Source organism: Phragmites australis, chromosome 3, assembly GCF_958298935.1.
Source record: "Phragmites australis chromosome 3, lpPhrAust1.1, whole genome shotgun sequence".
NCBI classification, from domain to species: Eukaryota; Viridiplantae; Streptophyta; class Magnoliopsida; order Poales; family Poaceae; genus Phragmites; species Phragmites australis.
In genome coordinates, this window is record NC_084923.1 from 4,677,208 (window position 1) to 4,699,283 (window position 22,076).

The window sequence follows — 22,076 nt, forward strand, 5'->3', positions numbered from 1 at the left end:
GAAGAGCGCTGTCTCAGGTGCTGAAATAACTGTAATCGTAGGGACAACCTAAGAGGAACCTCCAACCTCAGCATCGTGTAACCTAGCGATCGATGGGAAATATTCGAGATCCGAAGAATCTGAGTCACTGTCACTCAAGTGAAAAGTGTGCGGGAGCTCTGCCTTGGCCTCTGCAAGGGCCTAGTCCTCTGTTTCTACTCTCTCTCTATCAGGAGTTGGCACCTACTCCTGAGCTTGGAACATCTCAAGCTGACCTTGGCGTCTGTCTGAAGGTGTTGTGGGAGCATATACACTGAAGTGCTTGGGAGACTACTCGTAGGCCTGAATAAACTTTGGGAACCTGACCGAATGTGCAAGCAAATGAGATATGAAATGAGCGTACGACTGTTGTCTAGCCATGATCATCCCCTCTGCAATCACATCCTCAATCTCACACAGGATCAGGTCAACTACGTCAAAACGTTGGTGAGTGAGTATAGATAGAATCAGTCACTGCTACAAGCTGGTGATCGTCTCTCCATATCCAATCATCGGGAGTAAGCTGCGTCTCAAAGCCATGTGTAATGCCTTCACCTCAGGAATCAACATGCCTGACACTCAGGGTGATCCTGGAACAAAAGGTTGCCTGAAGATCGGTTGGATCTCATCGTCTATCGGGAACACTCCACCAATGACAGGACGATGGGGTGGCTGAGTGTGAGGGTGTACAATCTCGTGCAAAGACCAAAAGCTCGCTTGAAGACCCAACACCTCTAAAATGTTGTTCCTATAGAGTCTCCAACTCTCTCCCTGGAACATTAATTATATGAACTTCCTCTCGGGTGCTATCCAAACTGTGGCGTAAAAAACTCTCACCCAATCCTCCATGTAACAACTCACTCCTAACAACAACTATGCAAGCCCTGGAATAGCCTCAAAGTATTCTCTCATGTTCACACCTCCAGCTACCAACTCTAAATAGTGCAAGTTGAGCTTCTTATGAACGCTCAAGCTGAACCCCCTCTTGAGGTATGACGTGTGAAAGCTCTACTGGAGAATCATCCAGAATATGGGCTTGACTCCTTCATCCCTCTACAGAATGAACCACTCGGCAATCGGCACAAATCAGAGCTTCTTGATCTTCGGGGACTTATATGAAGTTAAGTCCAAAAGTCTAATCTCCCCCCGAGGTTGAGGCTCCTATGTCTGCTTTATCTCGGACTCTGGCTCAGTCTCCTGTCGAGCCTTCTTCCGGCTCTCCTGGTCGAACGGAGTCAAACCCAACCCAGCTGTCTGACGGGTGCGGGTTGATCGACGCGGCGGAGACACCTCTCCTCCTCTAATATGCAGTCCTCGCTGAGAGATAGGGGCATCGGCGGCTGCAATCGCTCGATTCCACTCCTTCTGATCCTTCGACTTCTTTTTCTTGGGCTGCTCGACGGCCTTGGCCACATGAGATTCTTTTTATGGCGCTAAAATGAGATAATTGTAGCACATCTTAGCCCTATATAATTGTAGCACATCTTCTTCTCTCTGCTATCGAACTTTTCAAATTTCTTTGGAAGAAGTTTGTTCTTATTTGGATCATAGTTGTAGCCCTTCTTGTTGAATTTGGAGATCATCCTTGTAGTCCTTCTCATGAGAAGAGCAAGCACGGTGTCGGAGTCGGAGTCATCATTATCATCACCTTCATCACTTTCACTTGATGATAGAAGCTTGATCTTCTTCTTGTCACTTTTTGCCTTGAGAGCAATGTTCTTCTTTGTTGAGGATTTTTCTTGATCACCAAATACGAATATCCCATGAGCTCTTATCTTTCCAATGGCATTAGTGACGGTCATGTCATTGATATCCCACTCATGATGAAGATATACGATAATATTGTATTATAGCTTAGGAAGCATCATCAATATCCTGCGAATAATGTCTCCTTAAGGCAATTGAGTTAGTTCAAGAGAATTTATTTCTTTCACAAGCATATTTATGCGAGAGTACATGTCATCGCATAGCTAATTAGAAAACATATTGAATTGATTGAGACTGTTCATTAACACATGATATCCCTCCTCCCGAATTTTCTTAGACCCTTCGTTAATTTCACAAAGTCCGGTCAAAATATCATGAGCTAATTCATTACTCCTCACTCTCGAAAAGACCTCTCCAGTAATTCCCTCAAATATGATATTTCTAGCTTTAGCATTTCACCTAACTTGTTGCTCAGAAAATGGTTGATCAAATTCAATGGAGGTGTCAAGCAAAGCTTGGAAGGAAATCGCCTCAAGATAGCTCACCATGTGAACTTTCTAATAAGCAAAGTTCTTTCACTCAAATTTTGGCATACTACCAACATTGTCTGGGGCCATTGCTACAGGATTTTAAGCCTATCAAAAGCACGTGGCTCTGATACTAATCAAAAGGATCTAATGACCATAGAGTGAGGTGACTAGAGCTCTAATCAAACCTTTAAACAACTATCGATTTCTAGAATAAGGAGCAACCTTAGCTTAGAAGAAGCAAATGCAACTACTCGAGCAAGCAAGCTAGAACATAGAGAACAAACATGCAAGCATATAACTTACAAGTAAATTGCGAAATTGAAACTTGTATGAAAGTAGATGCTAGAAGTAAATTGTGAAATAGAAAGAGAGTAGGGAAAGAGGATACCGATTTTTTTTCCGGTGGTATCGAAGAGTTGGCATTCTCCCCTAATCCTTATTGGAGTATCCAAACAAGGATATTGCTCCCCCTTGAGTCACCAAGACTCAAGTACTCACTAGTGATCGTCACTTCTCCATCTCCGGATTAGCGGACATCAAACCAAGTACAAGCTCTTCCTGGAGCTCCCACAAAAACTCCAAAAGCTCACCAAGAACACTGGCTAGGTGTTGCCAACCACCAAGAGTAAAAAGCTAATTGGTTCACTTGATCCCTATCAAGCCTAAATAATAGCTAGACGCACACTCGCTACTCTTGAATCACTAATGAAGTCTTTAACCTTCAATTAGTGACTTGTAAATCAATTTAAGTGCTCTCCCTTGCTTCTTGATGACACACACAATGTATGAACTCCTCTTGATTGTAAAAGAGAGATGTAAAAGTGAGATGAATGAAATCGAGCGAGGGGTATATATAGCCTAGAGGTCCAAATCTAGTCGTTGCCCAACCACCCACACATTCTACGAACACCGGATGGTTCAGTGCACATACCATTGTACACAACAGACAATCTGGTGAGTAACCTTTTCCAAAAGCTAGCCTGCCAACTGTAAGTAGTTGTTGCCTGAAAAGCGCTGGTGTTCTTCATACCACATCATCGGACAATCCAGTGTGTTCATTTCCCATGCACCGAAACACCAAGTCTAAAAATGCTCCGGTGTATTACACATCTCAACACCGAATCATCTGGTGCCTTGAATTCCAATTCCTACGAAAATTCCAACTTTCTGTTAAATGCTTCGGTGGTCATCTTCTCTGAACACCGGATAATCCAATGTACTTAATTTCAAATTTTCCTCAAAAAATGTCCCTTCTGTTAAATACTACGGTGCACGTATTTACCATCACCGCACAGTCTGCTGAGGTTATTCAGCTTCTGCTCAGAACAGGAATTAGGTCCGTTGAGTATAAGTCCTTCAATATCGGACAATCCGGTGAGAACAAAAACTCTGAGGCTCATCCAATTCAATCGACTTTGAGCACTAACTTTTTGACTTCTCACTCTCAAGCTTTTTTGAGATACCTAGTGTTAGATTTTCGTAAGTGTACATCCAACTAAGTTTAGACTCAACTATGTCAAGCTACAATACTTAGCTCCCCTTTATAGTATGGTCAAAAGACTAGAAATGAGCATATATCTACTCTAAGTGTCATTCATCACATTGTGACACTTAAAACTAAAAGATCCTTAATTTTGATGCAAATGTCCTTTGATCATCCAATAGAATATCATGAGGGGTCAAAAAAACTCATATAATCATTGTGAACTAAGTTTTTGAATCCCTTCAAAACATACATGTTAGTCACAATGATACGGTTGTCATTAACCACTGAAACACTTACCAACTACTTATGGGGCTAGATGCTACACGTGTCGTTGTTGCTTCTGTGGCGGCTAGGCTAGTGCCTCCCGACACTAGGCCTACATGTAGTCGGGTGATCGCACAGCCGAGCAACTCGTGGTGGCGGTCAGGGCAAAAACCCTGATCTGAGCGCGTGTGCTACTTCCTAACTCGTGCCCCTGTCGTTTAGCTATCGGAGAGTAGTACGGTGCCTCGACGATCGGGTTAGGTTTTGGAGTTGGGATTGGGGTCGGGGTCGGGCTCCATTGCCCAGTGAGCCTAAAGGGAGGTCTGCGGGCGGCGGCCGATGAGGCGGAGGTGGTGGGCGAGGAGGGGGCGGCGGGGGCGCCGCCAACCGGACGATGGAGGACCGCTGGTGGGCAGCGTCGGTAGCGGGGGTGAGGACTTGTAGAGGTTAGCAGAGGGCGGGGCGATGCGGCGGCAGTAGGAGGACAGGGGCATAGCAAGGCGAGTGGCCACGACAGGAGGTGGGTCGTGGGGCGAAGGCGGGGGAGGTGGTAGAGGGGCACCGTCAAGGGAGGCGGAGGCGAGGGAGATGGCTAGCGAGGTGTCTTGTGGTTTAGCTATCGAAAAAGGTGCGCGAGTTGGGACGTCTCGCACGTGAATTAGCATGACTGGCAGCGGGCGACATGGACATGGGCAACACTATCCGATCCCTACGTGCCGCGGTGCCCTTTCTATCTTCCTGCTCGCGCGCCTCCATGCGTCTTGGGCTGAATCCTCCTTGGCTGCACCTCTTTGTTTCCGTTCTTGGGCTTTCTTTTCCTTTTCCGCCTAGTTCTCTATTTTGCTGTTTCTGGCTTTGGGAATTGGTTGTGTTGTGTAGACCCGGTTATGGGTGGCCAAGTTTTTTATTTTCTCTGTCTTCTGTTTCTTTTAGGTTCGCCAATCATAATTACTCTTTGCTAACTCAAAGTGTCTAGTTTTTCTTTCTTTCTTTCTTTTTGGTTTTCGAGAGGGATAATTGCTCTTCATGGTCTTGTGAAGTCCGAGGTGCATTGGTCGTGGTCGTGAGTTTTTTTTTTTGGTTTAAACCCCTGGGAACTGAAGGAGTGAAGTACCTTGAGAGACATGGGAACTAGATGCGCAACGCAACACTCAGCAACCAGTGATTGCGGCTGTGCTTGTGTTGGGTCCGGTCGGCATTTGGTTAATACGGGTATTTTGATTTGGTTTTCAAAAGTTTCATATTCTAAACACCTAAAAAATAGATTTAACATGAAAATATAAAAAATTGAGCCTTTGTTGGTGTTAAGTAGTGAAGGGATTTTATTTGTTTTTAACATTCGTTTTGTTTGGGTCTACCAATCATTCGATCTCTTTTGCATACAATAAGTTTTTACCTGTGTGCTGGAATTCACTAATACTGGGCAAATTATCTTTTTAGGCTCACCAAACCTCATAGTTTTGTGCTCAATAGCAAATCTATCTCATTATATCATAACTTCTCATAGTTAAAAGAGCATGTGAATTATTTTCATAGCCACTTCATATTTACATTTTTTTAGTTTCTTTTTCATCTAAGGCGACTAAATTGACTTCTTCTTGTCTTCATTTTCAGTATGAGTTTTCATGGCATTAGTGGAGGATGATGCATCATCTTAAGCATGAATTTTGTAATGAGGTATTGTTTTGTGACCAAAGATGAGGGACCCATAGAGAAGTGCTGATTAAGATGCTAGTTATAGAAGTTTTGTACTATTCTTTACTGTGAAAATGTTGTGACTTTGTGTAGATTTTTCAGGTTTTAGGCGTAACTTATTTTCCTTGCTTGTTGTGTATGTTTCGGAGTTGGTGCTATTTGCAAATGTTTCCTAGTTTCTTTTTTTTCTCTTGGTGACACTGAAATTTGTTTCCAAGAAGTTGTTTCTTTGTGCAATATAATATCCTTAAGAATTTTAGGATACACCGAGGAGGGGAAAGAGCAGGGAGTCATTTAGTGTTAGATTAACTTACCATGATAGGTGAACATTACATTTTTTTCATCGTGATTAAAAAACAATCCAACTTAATTATGGCCCTCGACCGTACAAAAATACGGCGCAGATGCCATTCTTCCCTCCAATATATGACAAGGTAACATTGTACCACAAGGTGCAAGCGAATCACAGATAATGTGTACAAGGAGACCTCTATTTCCCTCATAAGTTTTGTTCTCCATAAAGACTGACAGAATATATTACACATTCTGAAAACTTCACAAAACCTGAGCCTAATTGCTCCTAGTTTTGTGCTGTGACGTAAAACAGGCAGTGGCAGCGGTTCTTCTTCAGGCCTTGATACAGCACTGGAAGTAACTCAGAAACTTCTTCCCTCCCTGCATCAACAATTCCAGGTCAGTAGCCGCAATCATGAATCACTGTTGTATAACGAAATGTGTGATACACAGTGAAGTAAAAGTTCATATATGCAGAGTTTTGAACTCTTGATAATTAGTTAATCACAAAATTCCATAGCTGATGATTCGGAATTGCACAGGCTCAAGAGTCTGACTGCAATTGGATTGCGACTCTGAATTTCTTATGTCAAATTATATCTTTGTGTGAGAAAATTTCAGACTTATGGACACAAGTTTTATTTGTAATTAATTTCTCCATTGTCATAAGCAACAGCTAAAGAAATAGAAATTGTATGAGATGCCACCAAGCTGTAGGCTGTAGCTCACTGTACTAGGCTTTTGGCAACTACCTAGTTTCTTTAAACATTTTGCCAAAAAAGTTTTATCACAGCTACAGCCTGAGAGCTGCTTACCCACTCAACTGACTCAACGCATTATTAGTTCCCTCTAAGATTCCTCACATAATTGGATATCCTATGGACGATGACACGATGAATATCAGCACAGCCTTCTAAAGGCATATGATATAGATAATATGATGATTAAGAAAACAGGAGGATTTGTCCTTGCCAATCAGCTACCACAAAGAATAATTCATAAAGTTGATGTGGATGGTGCTATGGCTTCATGCCTTCATCGTTTTGCCAAGCCATCTAAGGCTATTTGAGAGTTGAGACGATTTCATTGGCAATTCAGGTACAGGACAGACCCACAGACTTAAATAGCCTTAGACTATAACAATAGCTAATTCTAACTGCGAGAGGTCTTTGCATCTTTCACATTATTCCTCTAAACCCTGTATTCAGAAAGTTTCTCAAATTCTCAATGCCCGCAGTTTTTATGCCTACACCTTATTACAACAAGTGCTAGTACTTAAAGAATCATCAGGGCGGTCCAGAGTTGCAAAATGCTATCAGCGTATACAAGCTGCGATGAAGAGCACATTTGACTCATTTGCTCTTCTTTTCCTATCTTCCTTCGAGTCACTAGAGCAAAACATTGTCCAAGACATTAACTAGTACTCCAATTCCGATACGCTGGTACTACTACACACACATGCAAGTTGCGATCCTCCCCGCATTTAAATGCTCTGTTCCACCGTCCACTAAATTATCCATGCTTTGGGATGTGAGTTTGACCAGGAAAACTACACGCGGCTGCTATTTGCCAACTTTCAACGAAGAAATCAACTAGCAAAACTATTTTACAATCTTCGATATCTGTTTCAGCAATACCAATTTGAGCTTCTACAGACTACAGATCTACAATGATTCTGCCTACTGAAGTAGTGAAGTGCTATGCCGAGGTGTTTGTCTTAGATGTGCCGATGCGGCAATGCTACATTCCAAGAACTGGTTTTGCCACTTGCTAGTTTTTTACTCCACCGCCCCCTTTGATGATTTGACTCGCCCGTACTAGTTTATTTAAGTTTGCATCTAGTACTCCCATCGCATGATAGAAAGTTCAAATCTTTACACTAGTTAGTACTGCGCTCACGAATTTGCTCGTCGGGGAAGGGGAAAAAAAAGATGTTGCTTACGGTTGGCGAGTGGTCGCGGGCGTGGAGCGGCCGGCGGTGGTCTTCAGCCGGGCGGCCGAACTTGGGCTGGGCCTTGGCCTGCGCGGTGTTGCTCCCCTGGGCCGGGGGGAGGTCGTCGTCGCCGCCGAGGCTGGCGCGGGAGAGCTCCTTCTTGTTCTGCTTGCGCATCTCGCGGATCTTGGAGAAGTCCATGGAGTAATCCGGCAGCGCGCCGTTCTTCGTGTCCCAGTCCCCGAACGCCGGCACCGTCATCCACCCGTTCGCGCCCGCCGCCTCCTGGCCCCGCTGCTGCACTCACGCACGCACGCAGTGAGAACAAATTCATGGATGGATCGCAAGAGGAATGAGCTGGACTCCGCAAGAAACCAGGAAACGAAGAGGTGTTTGTTCGATTCAGGGAGATGGAAATTGCTGTTACCTCGTTAGCGTTCTCCATGTATGATCTCTCTCTCTCGCTCGCTCGCTCGCTCGCTCTCTCTTGCTGAGTTCCTGTCGTCTTCTACCGCTGCTGGAGCTGTGGAGCAAATTCAGCGGTCACGCAGCAACAGTGTTGGACTTGTCTTCGAGAGGCACGCACAGTGTGGAGACTGACTGGAAGAGAGGAGGAAGATACATAGCCGTTCCTTATATAGGCTGACAAGGCAAAAACAATACTAATCCCAGCTGCAGCTTTTACTGAGAGATTTCAGAATTTAACCAACAATACGCGCCTATTAGAATTTAACACTCAATTCGTATGTATTTCTGTTCATGACTCCGCGCACGTAAATTATTTCATAACATGTTATTTCTCTCCTTTTCGTTTTCCTTCTTCACCTGCCCTAACTAAAATACCTCTGCAGGCCGAATGGCTAAATTGGACGGAGTGGATTGAACTATGTTGTCCTTCCTGATGGTCGTCTTCCCCATCCTTTGTTGCTCTCTCTGTGCCGTTTCTTTGCTATGTTCTAGTGTAGTCGATGTACTCTCCACACTTAACTCCTTACAGGCTAGGGACCAACGTCACCCTCCACTATATAAGAAATCAACAAAGTAAATACTATATGAAATCAACAAAGTAAATACTATATTAGTGACGACTCATCAATACGCGTCACTAATATAACTTAGGCTGAAATCTGTAGCTATCTTAAATTCACCTATCACTAATTATAGTAGTAACGAGTTCGGTTAGTATCCGTCACTGATGTATCAGTCATTAATGACATGTGTCTTTATAACACCTGTCACTAATGTAATTCGTAAAAGAATTTTGGTTCTGGCTCAAAACAACCTGGGTCGAGATCCAAGGCACGTGGTGTCACCTTGGCGGCATGGGGTGACATGATGCACAGGTCAAGCAGGCACTACATCAACCTTGGCATCACTGCATCGAGACCATTTCCGAGCTCCCCTTGTCATCTCCGACTCAGTGGAGTCTATTGAGAAAACCTCTCAGGCGCTCAAGATCCTCAAGCACATCGACGCCGACTCTAACGTCGAGAAGGCGAAGGACTCTGTTGCCATCTGCCCTGACAAGGGTAAGATGTGCAACCGCCGCTACATCAACTGTAAGGGCCCGCTCATTGTCTATGGCACCAAGGGCTCCAAGATCGTCAAGGCCTTCCGCAACCTCCTCGGTGTGGATGTTGCCAACGTCGAGTGCCTTAACCTGCTCAACCTCACCCCTGGTGGCCACCTCTGGCACTTTGTGATTTGGACCGAGAGCGCGTTCAAGAAGCTTGAAGAGGTGTATGAATCCTTTGATGCGCCTTCGCAGAAGAAGAAGGGCTTCGTGCTACTGAGGCCCAAGATGGCCAACGCTGACCTGGGTAGGATCGTCAACTCTGATGAGGTGCAATATGTGGTGAAGCCACTCAACAAGGAAGTGAAGCGCAGGGAGAAGAGGAAGAACCCGCTCAAGAACATGGTTATCGTGCTCAAGCTCAACCCCTACCTCAGCACTACCCGCAAGATGGCCATCCTTGCTGAGGCTGCTCACGTCAAGGCCAGGAAGGAGAAGCTTGACTCCAAGAGGACCAAGCTCAGCATGGTATAACCCTTTCTTCTTCCCCTCCATTTGTGATGTGAATGTTACAAACTTGACCACTTATAGGATCTATATGTAGTTTTGTAGTATCGTGTAGTACTGCTATACGATACCAATTTTGGAATTTAAGTTCTATTAGTGTATATGGCATTTAGTTAATCTAGTTTCAAATGTTGCTCAAAATGTTTCATGGATTTCTAGGGGTTAACTGCAGTTCATTGATATAATATAAGTTGTACCATCAAATATATATATGTGCCGTCTGAGTAATAACTAGGTCTTCCAACATTTTGTTAGAGATAAATCATGGTACTTGGGAGACTATGCAAGCTCATAGGTGTTTGCTGTAAATGTCTAGTTTGCTAGCTTACACTGCATGTTGAGAGTAGTGTTTAAAATGATAGCATTTGGACTACACCTTACTAGAATGCATATTGAGATTAATGTTTTAAACTGGCAGCATTTGAACCACAGATTACTAGAATTCATTTTTAAGTCTTAATTGAGGTTTCAACTAAAATTCCAAATATCTACAAAGAAAACCTTCCTGTTCAATTATTCCCTAGCGTTTAGATAATCTGCTCAACCGAATAGTTCTTTATATTCTGGACATTCTTATCTTGGTTTTGTTTTAATTAGTAACCTTGCATAACTGTCTGATATCCATTTAACCGTTGGATAACATTTTCCTTCAGTATGTCATATACTGATCATTTGTCCAATGGAAATGCCATTTCTCTTATAATCATGGTAACAAACATTTTCTGCTATCTGTTTCCGCAGGAGGTTGACAAGGTCAAGGCTGCTGGAAAGGCATGGTACAAGACCATGATCTCAGACAGCGACTACACTGAGTTTGAAAACTTCTCAAAGTAGCTTGACGTGTCATAGTAATCGCGCAATCTAGTTATAAGTTTTGAGTAGTAGGGCCGTAAAAGAATTTATCATTTTGTTTTATCCTGCATCATCTTAAGAAGTTTATGTGGGATTTTGAGACTAATACATTCTGTTAATGCGTTGCCGTCAGAACATAGAGTATGAGTAGTTTCGAATCGGAACATATGAACTTATATTTTGGATCTGGACCTGATCTGAATATTTTTATATATATTTTTGTTTTTTAAACATATATTAGTGACCGCTCTAGACTCGACCCATCATTAATGTGTGTCCACATTAATGACATGTTAAGAGTAACGAGTAAAATACCCATCACAAATAAGAATTATCATCTGTCACTAATATAGATTTATGAGGTAGTGACTCCTACCACCTCTGTTGCTTCGCTCTGGCCTCTCCCTATGTCCATATAACCCTGACACGACCCTTCGTGAAGTCCCTTCTTCAATCTTGGATTGAAAAAAGAATGCCCCTGGGGGATCTTTGGATACAAAGATTTCTGACATCTTAGCCTCGTAGTTTTAAATTCTCGAATCGAATCAATTCAAATTAATAAAAGAATAAGAAAACACTACCCCATCCCTATTGGTAGCCGTTTGGACCACTGCCGCCAAAACAAACCTTAGTTTGAGGATAGAACTATAGGTATAGATTCTCAAAATTCAGTATCGCCAGATCTAGTTACTCTCTTGCCACAACTTATGGGGGGTATGAATTTATCGAGTTTGATCAGTACTAGAATCCTAAGTATTTTATTGATCAGGCTGCACCCAAATTTGAACTGGATCACCGGTCCAAGCAAATAAGAATATGAGCGACGTCCCCCTTCCCCTCGCTGCCTTCTTCATCTCAGTTTCTTCTCTCTCCACCAAATCAACCATTTCGGTTGCCAAATCAAACCAAGGAGCCACGATATAGATCGTTTGAGCACCCAAATTGAAGTCACCGACGGTGAATTGAACTCACACAACACCAAAATCAAGTCTCGTGCAACCAAATCGAGGAGAGGAAGAGCGGTGGGCACTACATGCTACTAGTGAGCAGCGGCGTTGTTCGGTTCGAACTCATCCCATCAACACAAGGAGAGGCAAGAGCATTTCGGTCCGAGAAAAGAAAACGCAAATAAAAGAAATGGAGAGAAATGACAGGTTCTAAAATAATTCGTGTGCACAGTAGCATAAACCGAAAGGCGTGCAAATTGAGTTAGATCGTGAGTGGCACGTGAATTCAGCGTTAAATTCTGAAATATCTCGCTGCTATCAGCTACCGGTGGGTGCCACTGTAGACTTAGCTGCTAATCTTCCTGCTAAGCCCTTCATTACTTTGGCTTATTAGTGCCGTGACTGACATGATCTGCCCGTTACACACCACGCATCTGCAACGACCAAGGCCACAGCTGGTGACTGATTGGTATTGATAATCTGGGCCCACAAACCCTTGGGCAGCGACTCACCCGGCCATTCCTTCACACGGCTTTGTTGCCTCTATGAGCTGAAGCTGAACTGCCTTTCCGGCAGCGAAGGATGGTGATTGGTCGGCAAGAGAAATCTGCGACTCCGTGTGGCCACCTCAGTGCGGTTTGCGTCCCGAAAAGGAGAAGCAAAATTCTGCGTGGATCGCCGGACCTAACCTCTCCCTTGCTAATTGGAGGCGACAGCGAGTTCATCTTTTCTCCACGCAATCGATCGATGCAACTTGCAATGAAATGAAAGCATGTGTTCTGTCCTGCCCTCTCTACTGTCCACATCTCCTGGACCTACTTCTTCTCGATCAGTATCTACATGCAGTGATGCAGGTTTCAGACTGAATTTCCCGTCAAGTTCTTAAACAAGAGAGATCATAGCGACGGCGCGGCGCAGGGGTTTCAGGGTTTCAGACAGTTGCCAAAGTTCTCAGCACCAGCGTGTTGGTGCCCACTGCCAGCGTTTCTATCATGAAATAATCCATGATAGCGTTAGCGGCTGGACGCGTTGGCAACTTGTCATTAGGATTTTTTTTTTCATCATCTGGAATTCCCAGATATGCATAAGAAACAGAGTACTTTGGAGTAGTCATGCAAGAGTGATGGACACCTGTGATTGAAGCATCTCTGATACTTTCTGCTTGATATATGCAGACTTTACTGTTAAAAATTTCGGTTCCAATTGCACCAGACTTTTGTGGTTTCGTTCGTTGGGAACAGAAGATGCTCAAAGAGCTCTATATGTTTCGTATTAGAACTAGAATATTTCAGCTCTTTTCTAGTCTACCTCATGCAACCATATACTACACCAGTACATGTTTCTTCAATGATTGAATAATATGCCAGAATGTTTTTTGTACAGGAGTTGAGCAATCAACTAGAAAGCAAACTGGGTTAGTCATGATCTGAACTGAAGCTGTGTCTCGACCAGCTTGATGGCTACAGAAAGTTAGAAGTGATTATTCTTAGGAACATTCTTCTGTCCAACCCTGAAATAAAAAAGGTTTATCAATGATAACTTGTTATAAGCTCATTAGCATCCAAAGGCTGTAGCTCTTATGAAACAGTAGCTAAGTTATGTTTGGGCCTAAACTGGCCCAGGTTGTGACTTCTGAAAAATCTTTTGAGCTAGTCTGCCTTGACAAGTTATGTGTACAAGCAACATGAGTTATGAGTACAAGTAGGGGCAGCTTTTGCTGAAAATTTTACCAGATGATACAGCCAATGACTGGACAAGAAATGGGTCTGCTAGCAGCTGTCAACTTGTACTGCTTGCAGTTAAAATAACTAGAGTACAAGATTGTGGAAATCTGAAGATTGCAAACGAAACAAGCAGGGAAACTTTTACTGAAAAAATGCCAAGGACGATAGGACACAAGCACTAGTCAAACTATACTACGTACTACATTACCAGTTAAATTAGTAAGTGATTGACGCTGGCGATGTTCGCTGTAATATTTTATTATAATAATTTTTAATTAAAAAATATCTTTTTATTTTTTATAAGGTTTGTGCCATTTAGTTATAAAACGTATAAAATTAGAGAAAAAATAAAAAATATGTTAGTAGAAAAGAAAATTATTCATGTTTCAAACTTATATACGAATCGTATACATGTATTGATTTGATTCGTATATATTTTCATTACCCATCAAAATCACAGTCAAAAGTAGGCAACTCAACTAAAATCAAAATAGGTTCGCCTTGCATACGTGCTGTGTCTTACCTGCTGCATGCTTGATATAACGACCTTGAGCTATATAGTGATCCTTAATCTATTATCTTCATAAGAATTTTGAAAAAATCATTATTTTTATTATGAATCTTAGTTATTGATTAATTATATTTTATATGGACTCTTTATTTAGGTATTTGATTTGTATTTGATTTGATTTTTTATAAGACTATATTTGATATAGATCCTTAATTTTATATTCTAACCCTAATTTTAATTATTATTAATTTATTTTGTTTGAATTATTATTTAGATATTTTGCTTCTTAAACTGTCTGGAAATCAAACTTCTAATTTTTCATAATTTTTAATTCTGAATTTAGGTATTTATTAATCGTATTGATATGGACTATTTGATTCCGAATTTAGCTATTTATTAATCATATATATGGGATCTTTGGTTTAATCTAAACCGTTATATATTTATAATAATTAGTGATTTAGATTTTTTCGATTAAAGTAATAATTTATGATCTTAAGAACCAACGTGATAGTTTTTTTTTTCCGCTTAAATAATAATATAATAGATAACCAACCTCAGGATGGTGGAAATATGAAGATTGACAACAAAATAAGCAGAAGTTTCTCTGACATTTCTGGGTCCGTTCGAATATATTTCAGTTGTTTAGAAACGATAAGGATGATTTGATGCCAACAGATAGCTGAAATAGCTGGAGTCTGGTGTATAGAGCAAAGGATGTGATTGCCTAGAGATAACAAGCGCTCTCTCTCTCTCTCTCTCTCTCTCTCTCTCTCTCGCGTCAGGCCCAAAATCATGTCGGGGCGTTTCAATTTTTGTGCATCTTTTTTTTTTTTTTTGTGAAGTAGTCGACAGTTGGATCACCAGATCATGATAAAGAAATGGTCAAGCTGTTAGAGTTGGTGGACGTCATGTTCACAGCTCAGGCAATAGCAGATATCATTGTGTACAGCTTCTGATCAAACTACGGGTTTTTACCAAACTGAGTGAAAATGACAAGAACGAAATTCCCTTATTGACAGAATCAAATGAAGGAGAAACAGAGTAAACGGAGGTGATCAACAAGCTTCAGAAGGTCGCAACAGATTTTTAATGTCTAAGCGCGTCGTTTTTTTCGCCGACGTCGTGCAAAGCAGCCATGTTTACACTTCACTATTTCCAATTTTTCCATTGCCAACAGTAGCATTGTAACAGGTAATCATCAGTATGCACATTAGCATAGGAAGAAGAAAAAAAATCTGATCAAGAAATCAGGAGCCGAATGCATGGACGGGCAGGGAGGATCGTAATCACGCGTCCTGGGAGTAGAACTCGATGATCTCCTTGAGGTCGAGCTGCAGGAGCTGCGAGACGGACCGGCCGTCGCAGGCGAGCCAGAGGATGTGCTCGAACAGGATGGCGTCGACGTCGACGAAGATGGGTCTGCCCCTCCGCTCCTCCTTCCTCGCGATCGTCTCCAGGAGCACCCGGAACGGGTAGGAGTCGAGCACGAGCTGGTCCACCGTGAACACCCGCCGCTCCTTCCCGACGACGACCGTCACCGTCGCCGGAGACGGGCCGGCAGCGGAATCGTCGGCCTCGTCGTCGAGGGAGCGGTAGCCGATGCGGGAGGGCGAGGTCGACGGCCACCGGAGGAAGACGCAACAGCCAGCCATGGCGATGGCGAGGCGGACGTCTCCTAGCTCTGTTTCTTGGCCTCCTCTGCGTCTCGGGAGGGGCTTCCGTGTGGCAGCCGAATCTTCTTCAGCCTTTGGGACTAAAGGATTGGAAGACATGGAGGGCAGCGAGCTCGTATATATGAGGCAGAGACGACAGGAAGCTTCAAGGAACCGTTGGAGCGATCTTGCAAAATTGGACCTGGTGCTTATGGAAATTACTCTTGGCTTTTACCTTTTTTAAAGATGAACAAAACTTTACTTCAAGATGAAATATTATTTCGGCATCAGCACTCCGTATAATGCTAATGCACCAAACCATTTAAAAAGTAAGTAGAAAAAAAGAAAGAAATAGGAAAAGACTGAAACTAATGTGCACAGAGCAACACCAAGTTTCAAACCTAGATCTACAACTCAAAACTACCATACAATTTTAGAATAATACACTAACACTTATAGCCTTACATCATAGATTGAAAGGGTCTCTAAAACTCTGCAATAACCAATGTCCTCCTACAAATAGGAGACGATCAAATGGGGCATCTAAAACAGTTTACAGGCATGCACAGTTCACTCTTGGCTTTTACTATGGACCAAATAGCTCCAGTTGCTTTCTGAGGTTGTGAGTTGAATAGCGTTGCAGGATTTACGAAAAGGCCATCAAATGTACTGGGGCTTGTCGTAAACAAGCTGAGAAATGCATGTAACCATAATCTTTGCAAGGGCTGTGCTGATCAATACCGCGGCATCTAACTGTGGTTGTTCTTTTAGCGTTGGATAGTTCAAGATTAGACGTGCTGCCCAATATTTAGTAAATAAGGGGAGCTCATTGCAAAACCGCCTCTGCATTGGATGCTAGCTTTGTCTCGGGATAGCCGTTGGGTTGGACCTGACCTGGCCAGGCTGAGGCGCTGAGCAAGAAGCGATCATGGAAAGGGACAGGCCGCGCTTCCATGGACCAGGTCGCTGCGTCCGCGGCTCTGCTTCCGTTGTCTTCTCTCTCTAGCCCTTCTGACTTGGCTCGCTCGGCTCACCGTCACCGCCCGGCTCATGCTCTCGCTGTGGTGATTAGTCATCTCCACTCGCCAGTCGGCCACTTGGTCGTCGAGATACACCAACGGTAGCTAGCGTATGCGATGCCGAGGCAGAGATGCGTTTCCGTCAGCTCACAGGGTACTCGAGCAGAAGATTTCTCTCCGCCGAGCACGCGGCACGGGCACGGTGGACGTGCGCGGCGACGAGTAGCCGGGCTCGAAGTAAATTTTTTAGAATTCTATCATACTAAAGACCATATCTCCTATAATAACACGTATTTACTCTCTACTTTTCATTTCAATCATTAAATTATAAAATAAATAATATAAATAAGATATCATAAAATCTTGAAAAAAAATCTTATAAAATTTGCTTCTGCGCTAACCTGACGTAGACACGGCGGCGAAGCGGACTCCGCGCCGCACGCGGTGGCAGCGCGGTGCGGGGAACACGTCCTGGTGGGAAACGGAAGCTTCGCACGTTTTGCCCCGACGACAGAAAACAAAAGACAGAGGTATCGACACGGAATCTTAATATCAGGCGGGCACGACAGGATGTCTTGTACGACCAGGAAAGCGGCCAAAAAAATTTGGCGATCAGGAGAGCGGCAATTATTATCGCTTTGCTTCCAGGGCGAAACTTAGCCGAAATAATGGCGGTGCCACTCTGTTATACGTCTAATAATAATAAAAAAAAATCATATGATCGATAAGAGCAAATAAAGTTTTTACTCAGCCCGGTGCCCGTGCACCATGCTACACCAACGTAGCTTCGCCCCTGTGAATTGCTTCCAGGCTTTGCTCATCTGCATTTTCCAGCCCTTTCTTGCAGAGGGCGTTGCAAACCGTCTCTTCCGTGCAAAAGTGCATCGAATCACACAACTGGCTCAAAAAGGAATTTCATCCAAGTTTACCACTGGGCAGGCAGCCCCCTGGATGGTATTGCGCTGAAGCTCGGCACTCCGCCCTGCCTCCGTCCATACATGCGCAGCGCAAAGCATGCTTGCTGCCTGGACCGCACGACGAACAGCTCCATCCTGTCGTCCGTCTGGGCCACTCGGCGGGCACTTCCTTCCCGTCGCTCGCTCCTCGGCACTTCCTCCTCCGCGTCGGCGTGTGACGGCCTTGCGGGCTATCTCTCCACCCACCTCTTATCCCACGCGGGCTTCTGGCCCAATAGCTGATCGCTCTCTCGTGCTGCACCTCCATGCAAGGTCACGCTCGTGCTAGGCCCCAAGCAGCGCCTAATCTCGATTTTTTATATATATTTCGAAAATAAAAAATATAAAAATAGATGTCTGATTGAAAAAATTATAAAAATAGGCTGATATCACACGTTGGAAGGTAAGTTTAAAAAATAAAAATGTCGTCCTTCCAACAAGTAACAAGCTAAAAAAAAATAAAAATGCATCATTTCAATGCTCTCAAAATTCAAAATATTATCGAAATAGTCATGATTTTTTTTTAAAAAAATGGTATAGATGATGTTATAATCTAGCTCTCCAAAAAAAATTCAACTCAAATAATTACTTTTACAATGAAAAGCAAAAGCAAAAAGACAATTTTCATTGTACACCGTATGGGAGATTGTGTACAATAAAATTTATCCTTTTGGTTTTTAATTGTACATATCATATTTTTGTCTATTTTTTTTAGATCTAGATCATAATATCCTTTACACTACTATTTTTTTTAAAAAATTCATGACTATTTCTATAGTGTTTTGAATTTTGAGAGCACTGAAACAATTTTTTTTAACTTTTTGTTTCATAGGAATTTAGAGGTCCAATCGTTTGTTCTAAAGGGCTCCATAGGAATTTTTCCTATAGGATTCAAATCCTTTAAAATTCCTCTATTTTTCCTTTGTTCTAAAGGGCCCTAATTTGACATAAGAAAAGGAGAAGAAAAAACATGTCTAGGCTTTGTTCCTATTTAAATCAGTGCAGGCTAAGTAGAGCCGCCATATGTCTGATCTAAGACGATATTCATGCAAACTTCTCAGATTCTAGTAGTTCTTGAATCGGTATGCTCCTTCGGTTTTTCAGCAACTGCTTGAATCAATCCTCTCTTTATTGATGGCCTGTAGATTTTCAACGGGGAAAATCAAAAGGTTGCTGTAATTTCGCATGTCTCTTCACAATGTTGAGGCAGAGAACGTTGTGATAGACTTTCGAGGTGGTTGGCAGGTTAGACTTCCTCTACGGTTCTTTTTCCCCTCTGTAGAACCAGCATACTATGGAATTTATTTCAAAGTTTTGATTTATTTTTATTGCATATATACCATTTGAATTAGCATAGTGAGATAGGTTATCGTACTTGAGATCTCATTATACTGCACTGTACGTTGTTTATTTATACTTCTCAAAGGCATGTAATGAGTGTGTGTGTATACACATATTCTTTATGAATCATTGAATCATCTCTGCCATCTGCTTGGTCGATTTACTTGTCTGACCAGTGGCTTCCAAACATTACCGCATAAAACACCTATCCATCAGAGGCATTCAGCGGTATGTCCTTTCCAAATTTCGTAGGTTATACCAGCAGAAAATATAGTTGCTGCATTCCAAGGATGTAGAGGAACTGTATTGGCTGTTTTGACAAACTCAACTGGGGCTCAAGTTTTTCTTGAGGTAATTGTCCAGAGATTTCAACATATAACACTAAATCTCGCATACAATTATGTTAGGTATTGTTGTAAAATTATGTTGTCTGAGGTTGTTTCATGTTTCCGAGGCTCATTTTGTAGGCCTTGGAGCAAGGGCTTGATGGAGTTGTACTTAAAGTAGATGGCATGGATGATATCATTAAGTTCAAGGTATTTTATCATAATTCTTTCCAGAACTCCTTTGTTTCTTAACTAGTAAACCCCTGCTACTATATAACTAGCGCATCAACCCGTGCGACTGCACGGGCTAGAAATTTAGCTTACGGTTGAATTGTAGATATTTGTGTTAATAATAGTTATACGTTAAGATACATCAATTATTTATATTTAAATATTAGAATGTAAAATATAAATATAATTTTTGTTTATAATATTGGAATCATGTTTCTTATTTGTAAATAGATCTAATTTATAATTTTCATTTTATGTGTTATGTAAATTGATTTTTATTTGTTTCTTGATTTTTTGAAATTATTATTATTTTTAATGTCATCACCTTATCTCATATTATTTTTTTGAAATACATTATAAATTCTTTGATATTATTTTTGTGTGATAATCCGTAATATATGTTTATGTTCTGTTGTTTTAATTTTGTAATGTTTGATTATAATTGATTTGAAAAAGTGTGTTAATTGCTAACGTAACTAAGTTGGAGTTTACTAACGTAATCTTATTGGGCAAATGATATCTACAACAAAAAGAGAAGGAAAAGCAAGGCAAGAAGTAGTCTTGAGGCTGGACTTTATGATTTGTTTTTTAATCTTCTATATTGTTTCGTCTGGTTGTTGATCTATGGTTACAGTTAGTCAATCAATTAATTTGACGGTTAGATGTTTTGTTTTTTTATGAAAATTTCTAGGATTTTTTTTAAGATTAACGTGAAGTCATCAAAAGGAGCCTCTAATTAATAAATATAAGATTGTTCGGTAGCATTGCATACCATTGCTGTATTCTATGTATATATAAATGTACGAGAGGCTACTTCTTGTTACTTCTTATTTCTTATCTAATTGTACGATTTACCAGACGTTTGTTTTCCCTCCCCCTTTAATGACTCAGGATTATTGTGACAGAAGGAACGAGGCAAAGAGCCAATTACAGTTGACAAAGGCTACTGTATCAAAGGTTGAAGTTGTTGGTATGGGTGATCGTGTTTGTGTTGATCTTTGCAGTATCATGCGACCCGGTGAAGGCCTTCTGGTTTGTGTATATCTCTCACTTGTTCGCTGTTGTTACGCATGGCCAAAAAATATTAAGGAAATATTAAACTATATCACCACATTGGACTAGTTCAACGCGTCCTCATGGATTTACCATTCTTCAAAAGGATGACACCGGTGATGTCGATGTTATTAAAGAAGAAGAGAATTAGTCTCGTTTATAAGAGAAATTGAGCTAAAAAACTATACAACTGGCAACCTCGAGGCGACAAAACGACCTTAACTCGATTAAACGACGCCAACACCAAATTGCACAACAAGACAACAGGTAAGTCCAACCCAACTTAACTTGCACGCTAACCAACCGAACAACTGCCTCACTCACAACTTCAGTGGAGCCCTGCTCCTACACCACAACTTGATCGGCGGAGCCTTACTCCCACGCCACACCTTTCTGACACGTAAGTCAGCAGCGCGTTGCTTCGGAGGAGCACAAATTGGACCAAAACGCTGTCGTGAAGCGCCAATCCAGAATAAAGAGCCGTTGCGAAACAAGGACGTACGGGGTAGACCTACAGAAGAGAGCAGGTAGACATACAGAATACATGTCATTTTGTTGATTCCTATCATCCGCACAAGCATACAAAAAGTCTGCCTTTGTAGTTACATGGCATCTTGTTTTCAGGTTGAATCCTATGCGAGAGGAATGTTCCTAGTTCATTCTGAATGCTTGGAGAGAAATTACATTTCAAGCAGGCCTTTCAGGGTCAATGCGGTTCTTTTTTATATATATAAATAGATTGCACCAAGTTATCGTAGATATTGGTTACTGCAATACAGTAAAGACCTCTGCGAATTTGTTCTGTTCATTTTTAGGGGCCTGTACATGCATATGTCACTGTCCCTGGGGGCAAGACCTCTCACAGTTGCGATCAGAAAGGAAGACATCGTGGTTAATCAAAATGGGCTATGGCGTACTGCAATTGTTGGTCGTGTGAAGATTGAATCAAGGCCTCTCATCCTTGTAGAAGCGAAGGTACGTAAAACTGGTCTTCCTTGCGATAGTTGTACTGTGTTTGTTCAGTCAAATGTCCAGTTCATGGCATTATTGGCTTGCTGCAGGAGAACACTGGGGATGTTACGTATAGCATTTTCCTACAAAATGCAGAGACAGTCGCACTTATCACCCCTGACAGAGGTAAATCCACTATGGTTCAAATTTCAAAGATTGGACTACAAATGTTAACCATCACTCCTTTTCCTTTATGCCTTACCATTGTTAGACTCTTTCAATCAACTTATTGCTGCCCTGTGTTATTGTCTGATGCAGGATCAGGTGGAAGAACTGCTATTCCTGTGACTTCATTGAAAGTTGGTGACGAAGTTTTTTTTTTTTTTTTTGAAGGTTGCTGACGAAGTTTTGGTAAGGAAACAGAGCGGTGCCCGTCACACTGGGATAGAGATTCAGGAGTCTATTGTTGAGAAATGAAAACAGAAACGCAGAATGAACCAGTA

At 42.0% G+C, this 22,076-nt stretch overlaps 3 protein-coding genes and 1 pseudogene across 4 annotated transcripts; 2 read left to right on the forward strand and 2 right to left on the reverse strand.

Moving 5' to 3' along the window:
• Positions 1-6,062: 6,062 nt before the first annotated feature.
• LOC133911691 (uncharacterized) lies at positions 6,063-8,546 on the reverse strand. 2 transcript variants are annotated; one of them, XM_062354059.1, is made up of 3 exons: positions 8,355-8,546; positions 7,937-8,221; positions 6,063-6,375 (listed from the first exon to the last, which is right to left on the reverse strand). In XM_062354059.1, exons 1-3 carry the CDS (start codon positions 8,370-8,372, stop codon positions 6,328-6,330), a joined length of 351 nt encoding a protein of 116 aa, XP_062210043.1. In that variant the 5' UTR covers positions 8,373-8,546; the 3' UTR covers positions 6,063-6,327. The 2 variants fall into 2 exon arrangements, with proteins under 2 accessions (XP_062210043.1, XP_062210042.1); XM_062354058.1 differs by having other exon boundaries at positions 7,937-8,224.
• Positions 8,547-8,895: 349 nt separating this feature from the next.
• Positions 8,896-10,841, forward strand: LOC133910444 (large ribosomal subunit protein uL4z-like). Its single transcript, XM_062352840.1, has 3 exons — positions 8,896-8,968; positions 9,271-9,968; positions 10,749-10,841. The coding sequence occupies exons 1-3, from the start codon at positions 8,896-8,898 to the stop codon at positions 10,839-10,841; spliced, it is 864 nt and encodes a 287-aa protein (XP_062208824.1).
• Positions 10,842-15,096: 4,255 nt separating this feature from the next.
• Positions 15,097-15,831, reverse strand: LOC133911693 (uncharacterized). The gene has a single exon (XM_062354060.1). The coding sequence runs from the start codon at positions 15,814-15,816 to the stop codon at positions 15,331-15,333; it is 486 nt and encodes a 161-aa protein (XP_062210044.1). The 5' UTR covers positions 15,817-15,831; the 3' UTR covers positions 15,097-15,330.
• Positions 15,815-22,050, forward strand: LOC133910445 (uncharacterized; annotated as a pseudogene).
• Positions 22,051-22,076: the final 26 nt, after the last annotated feature.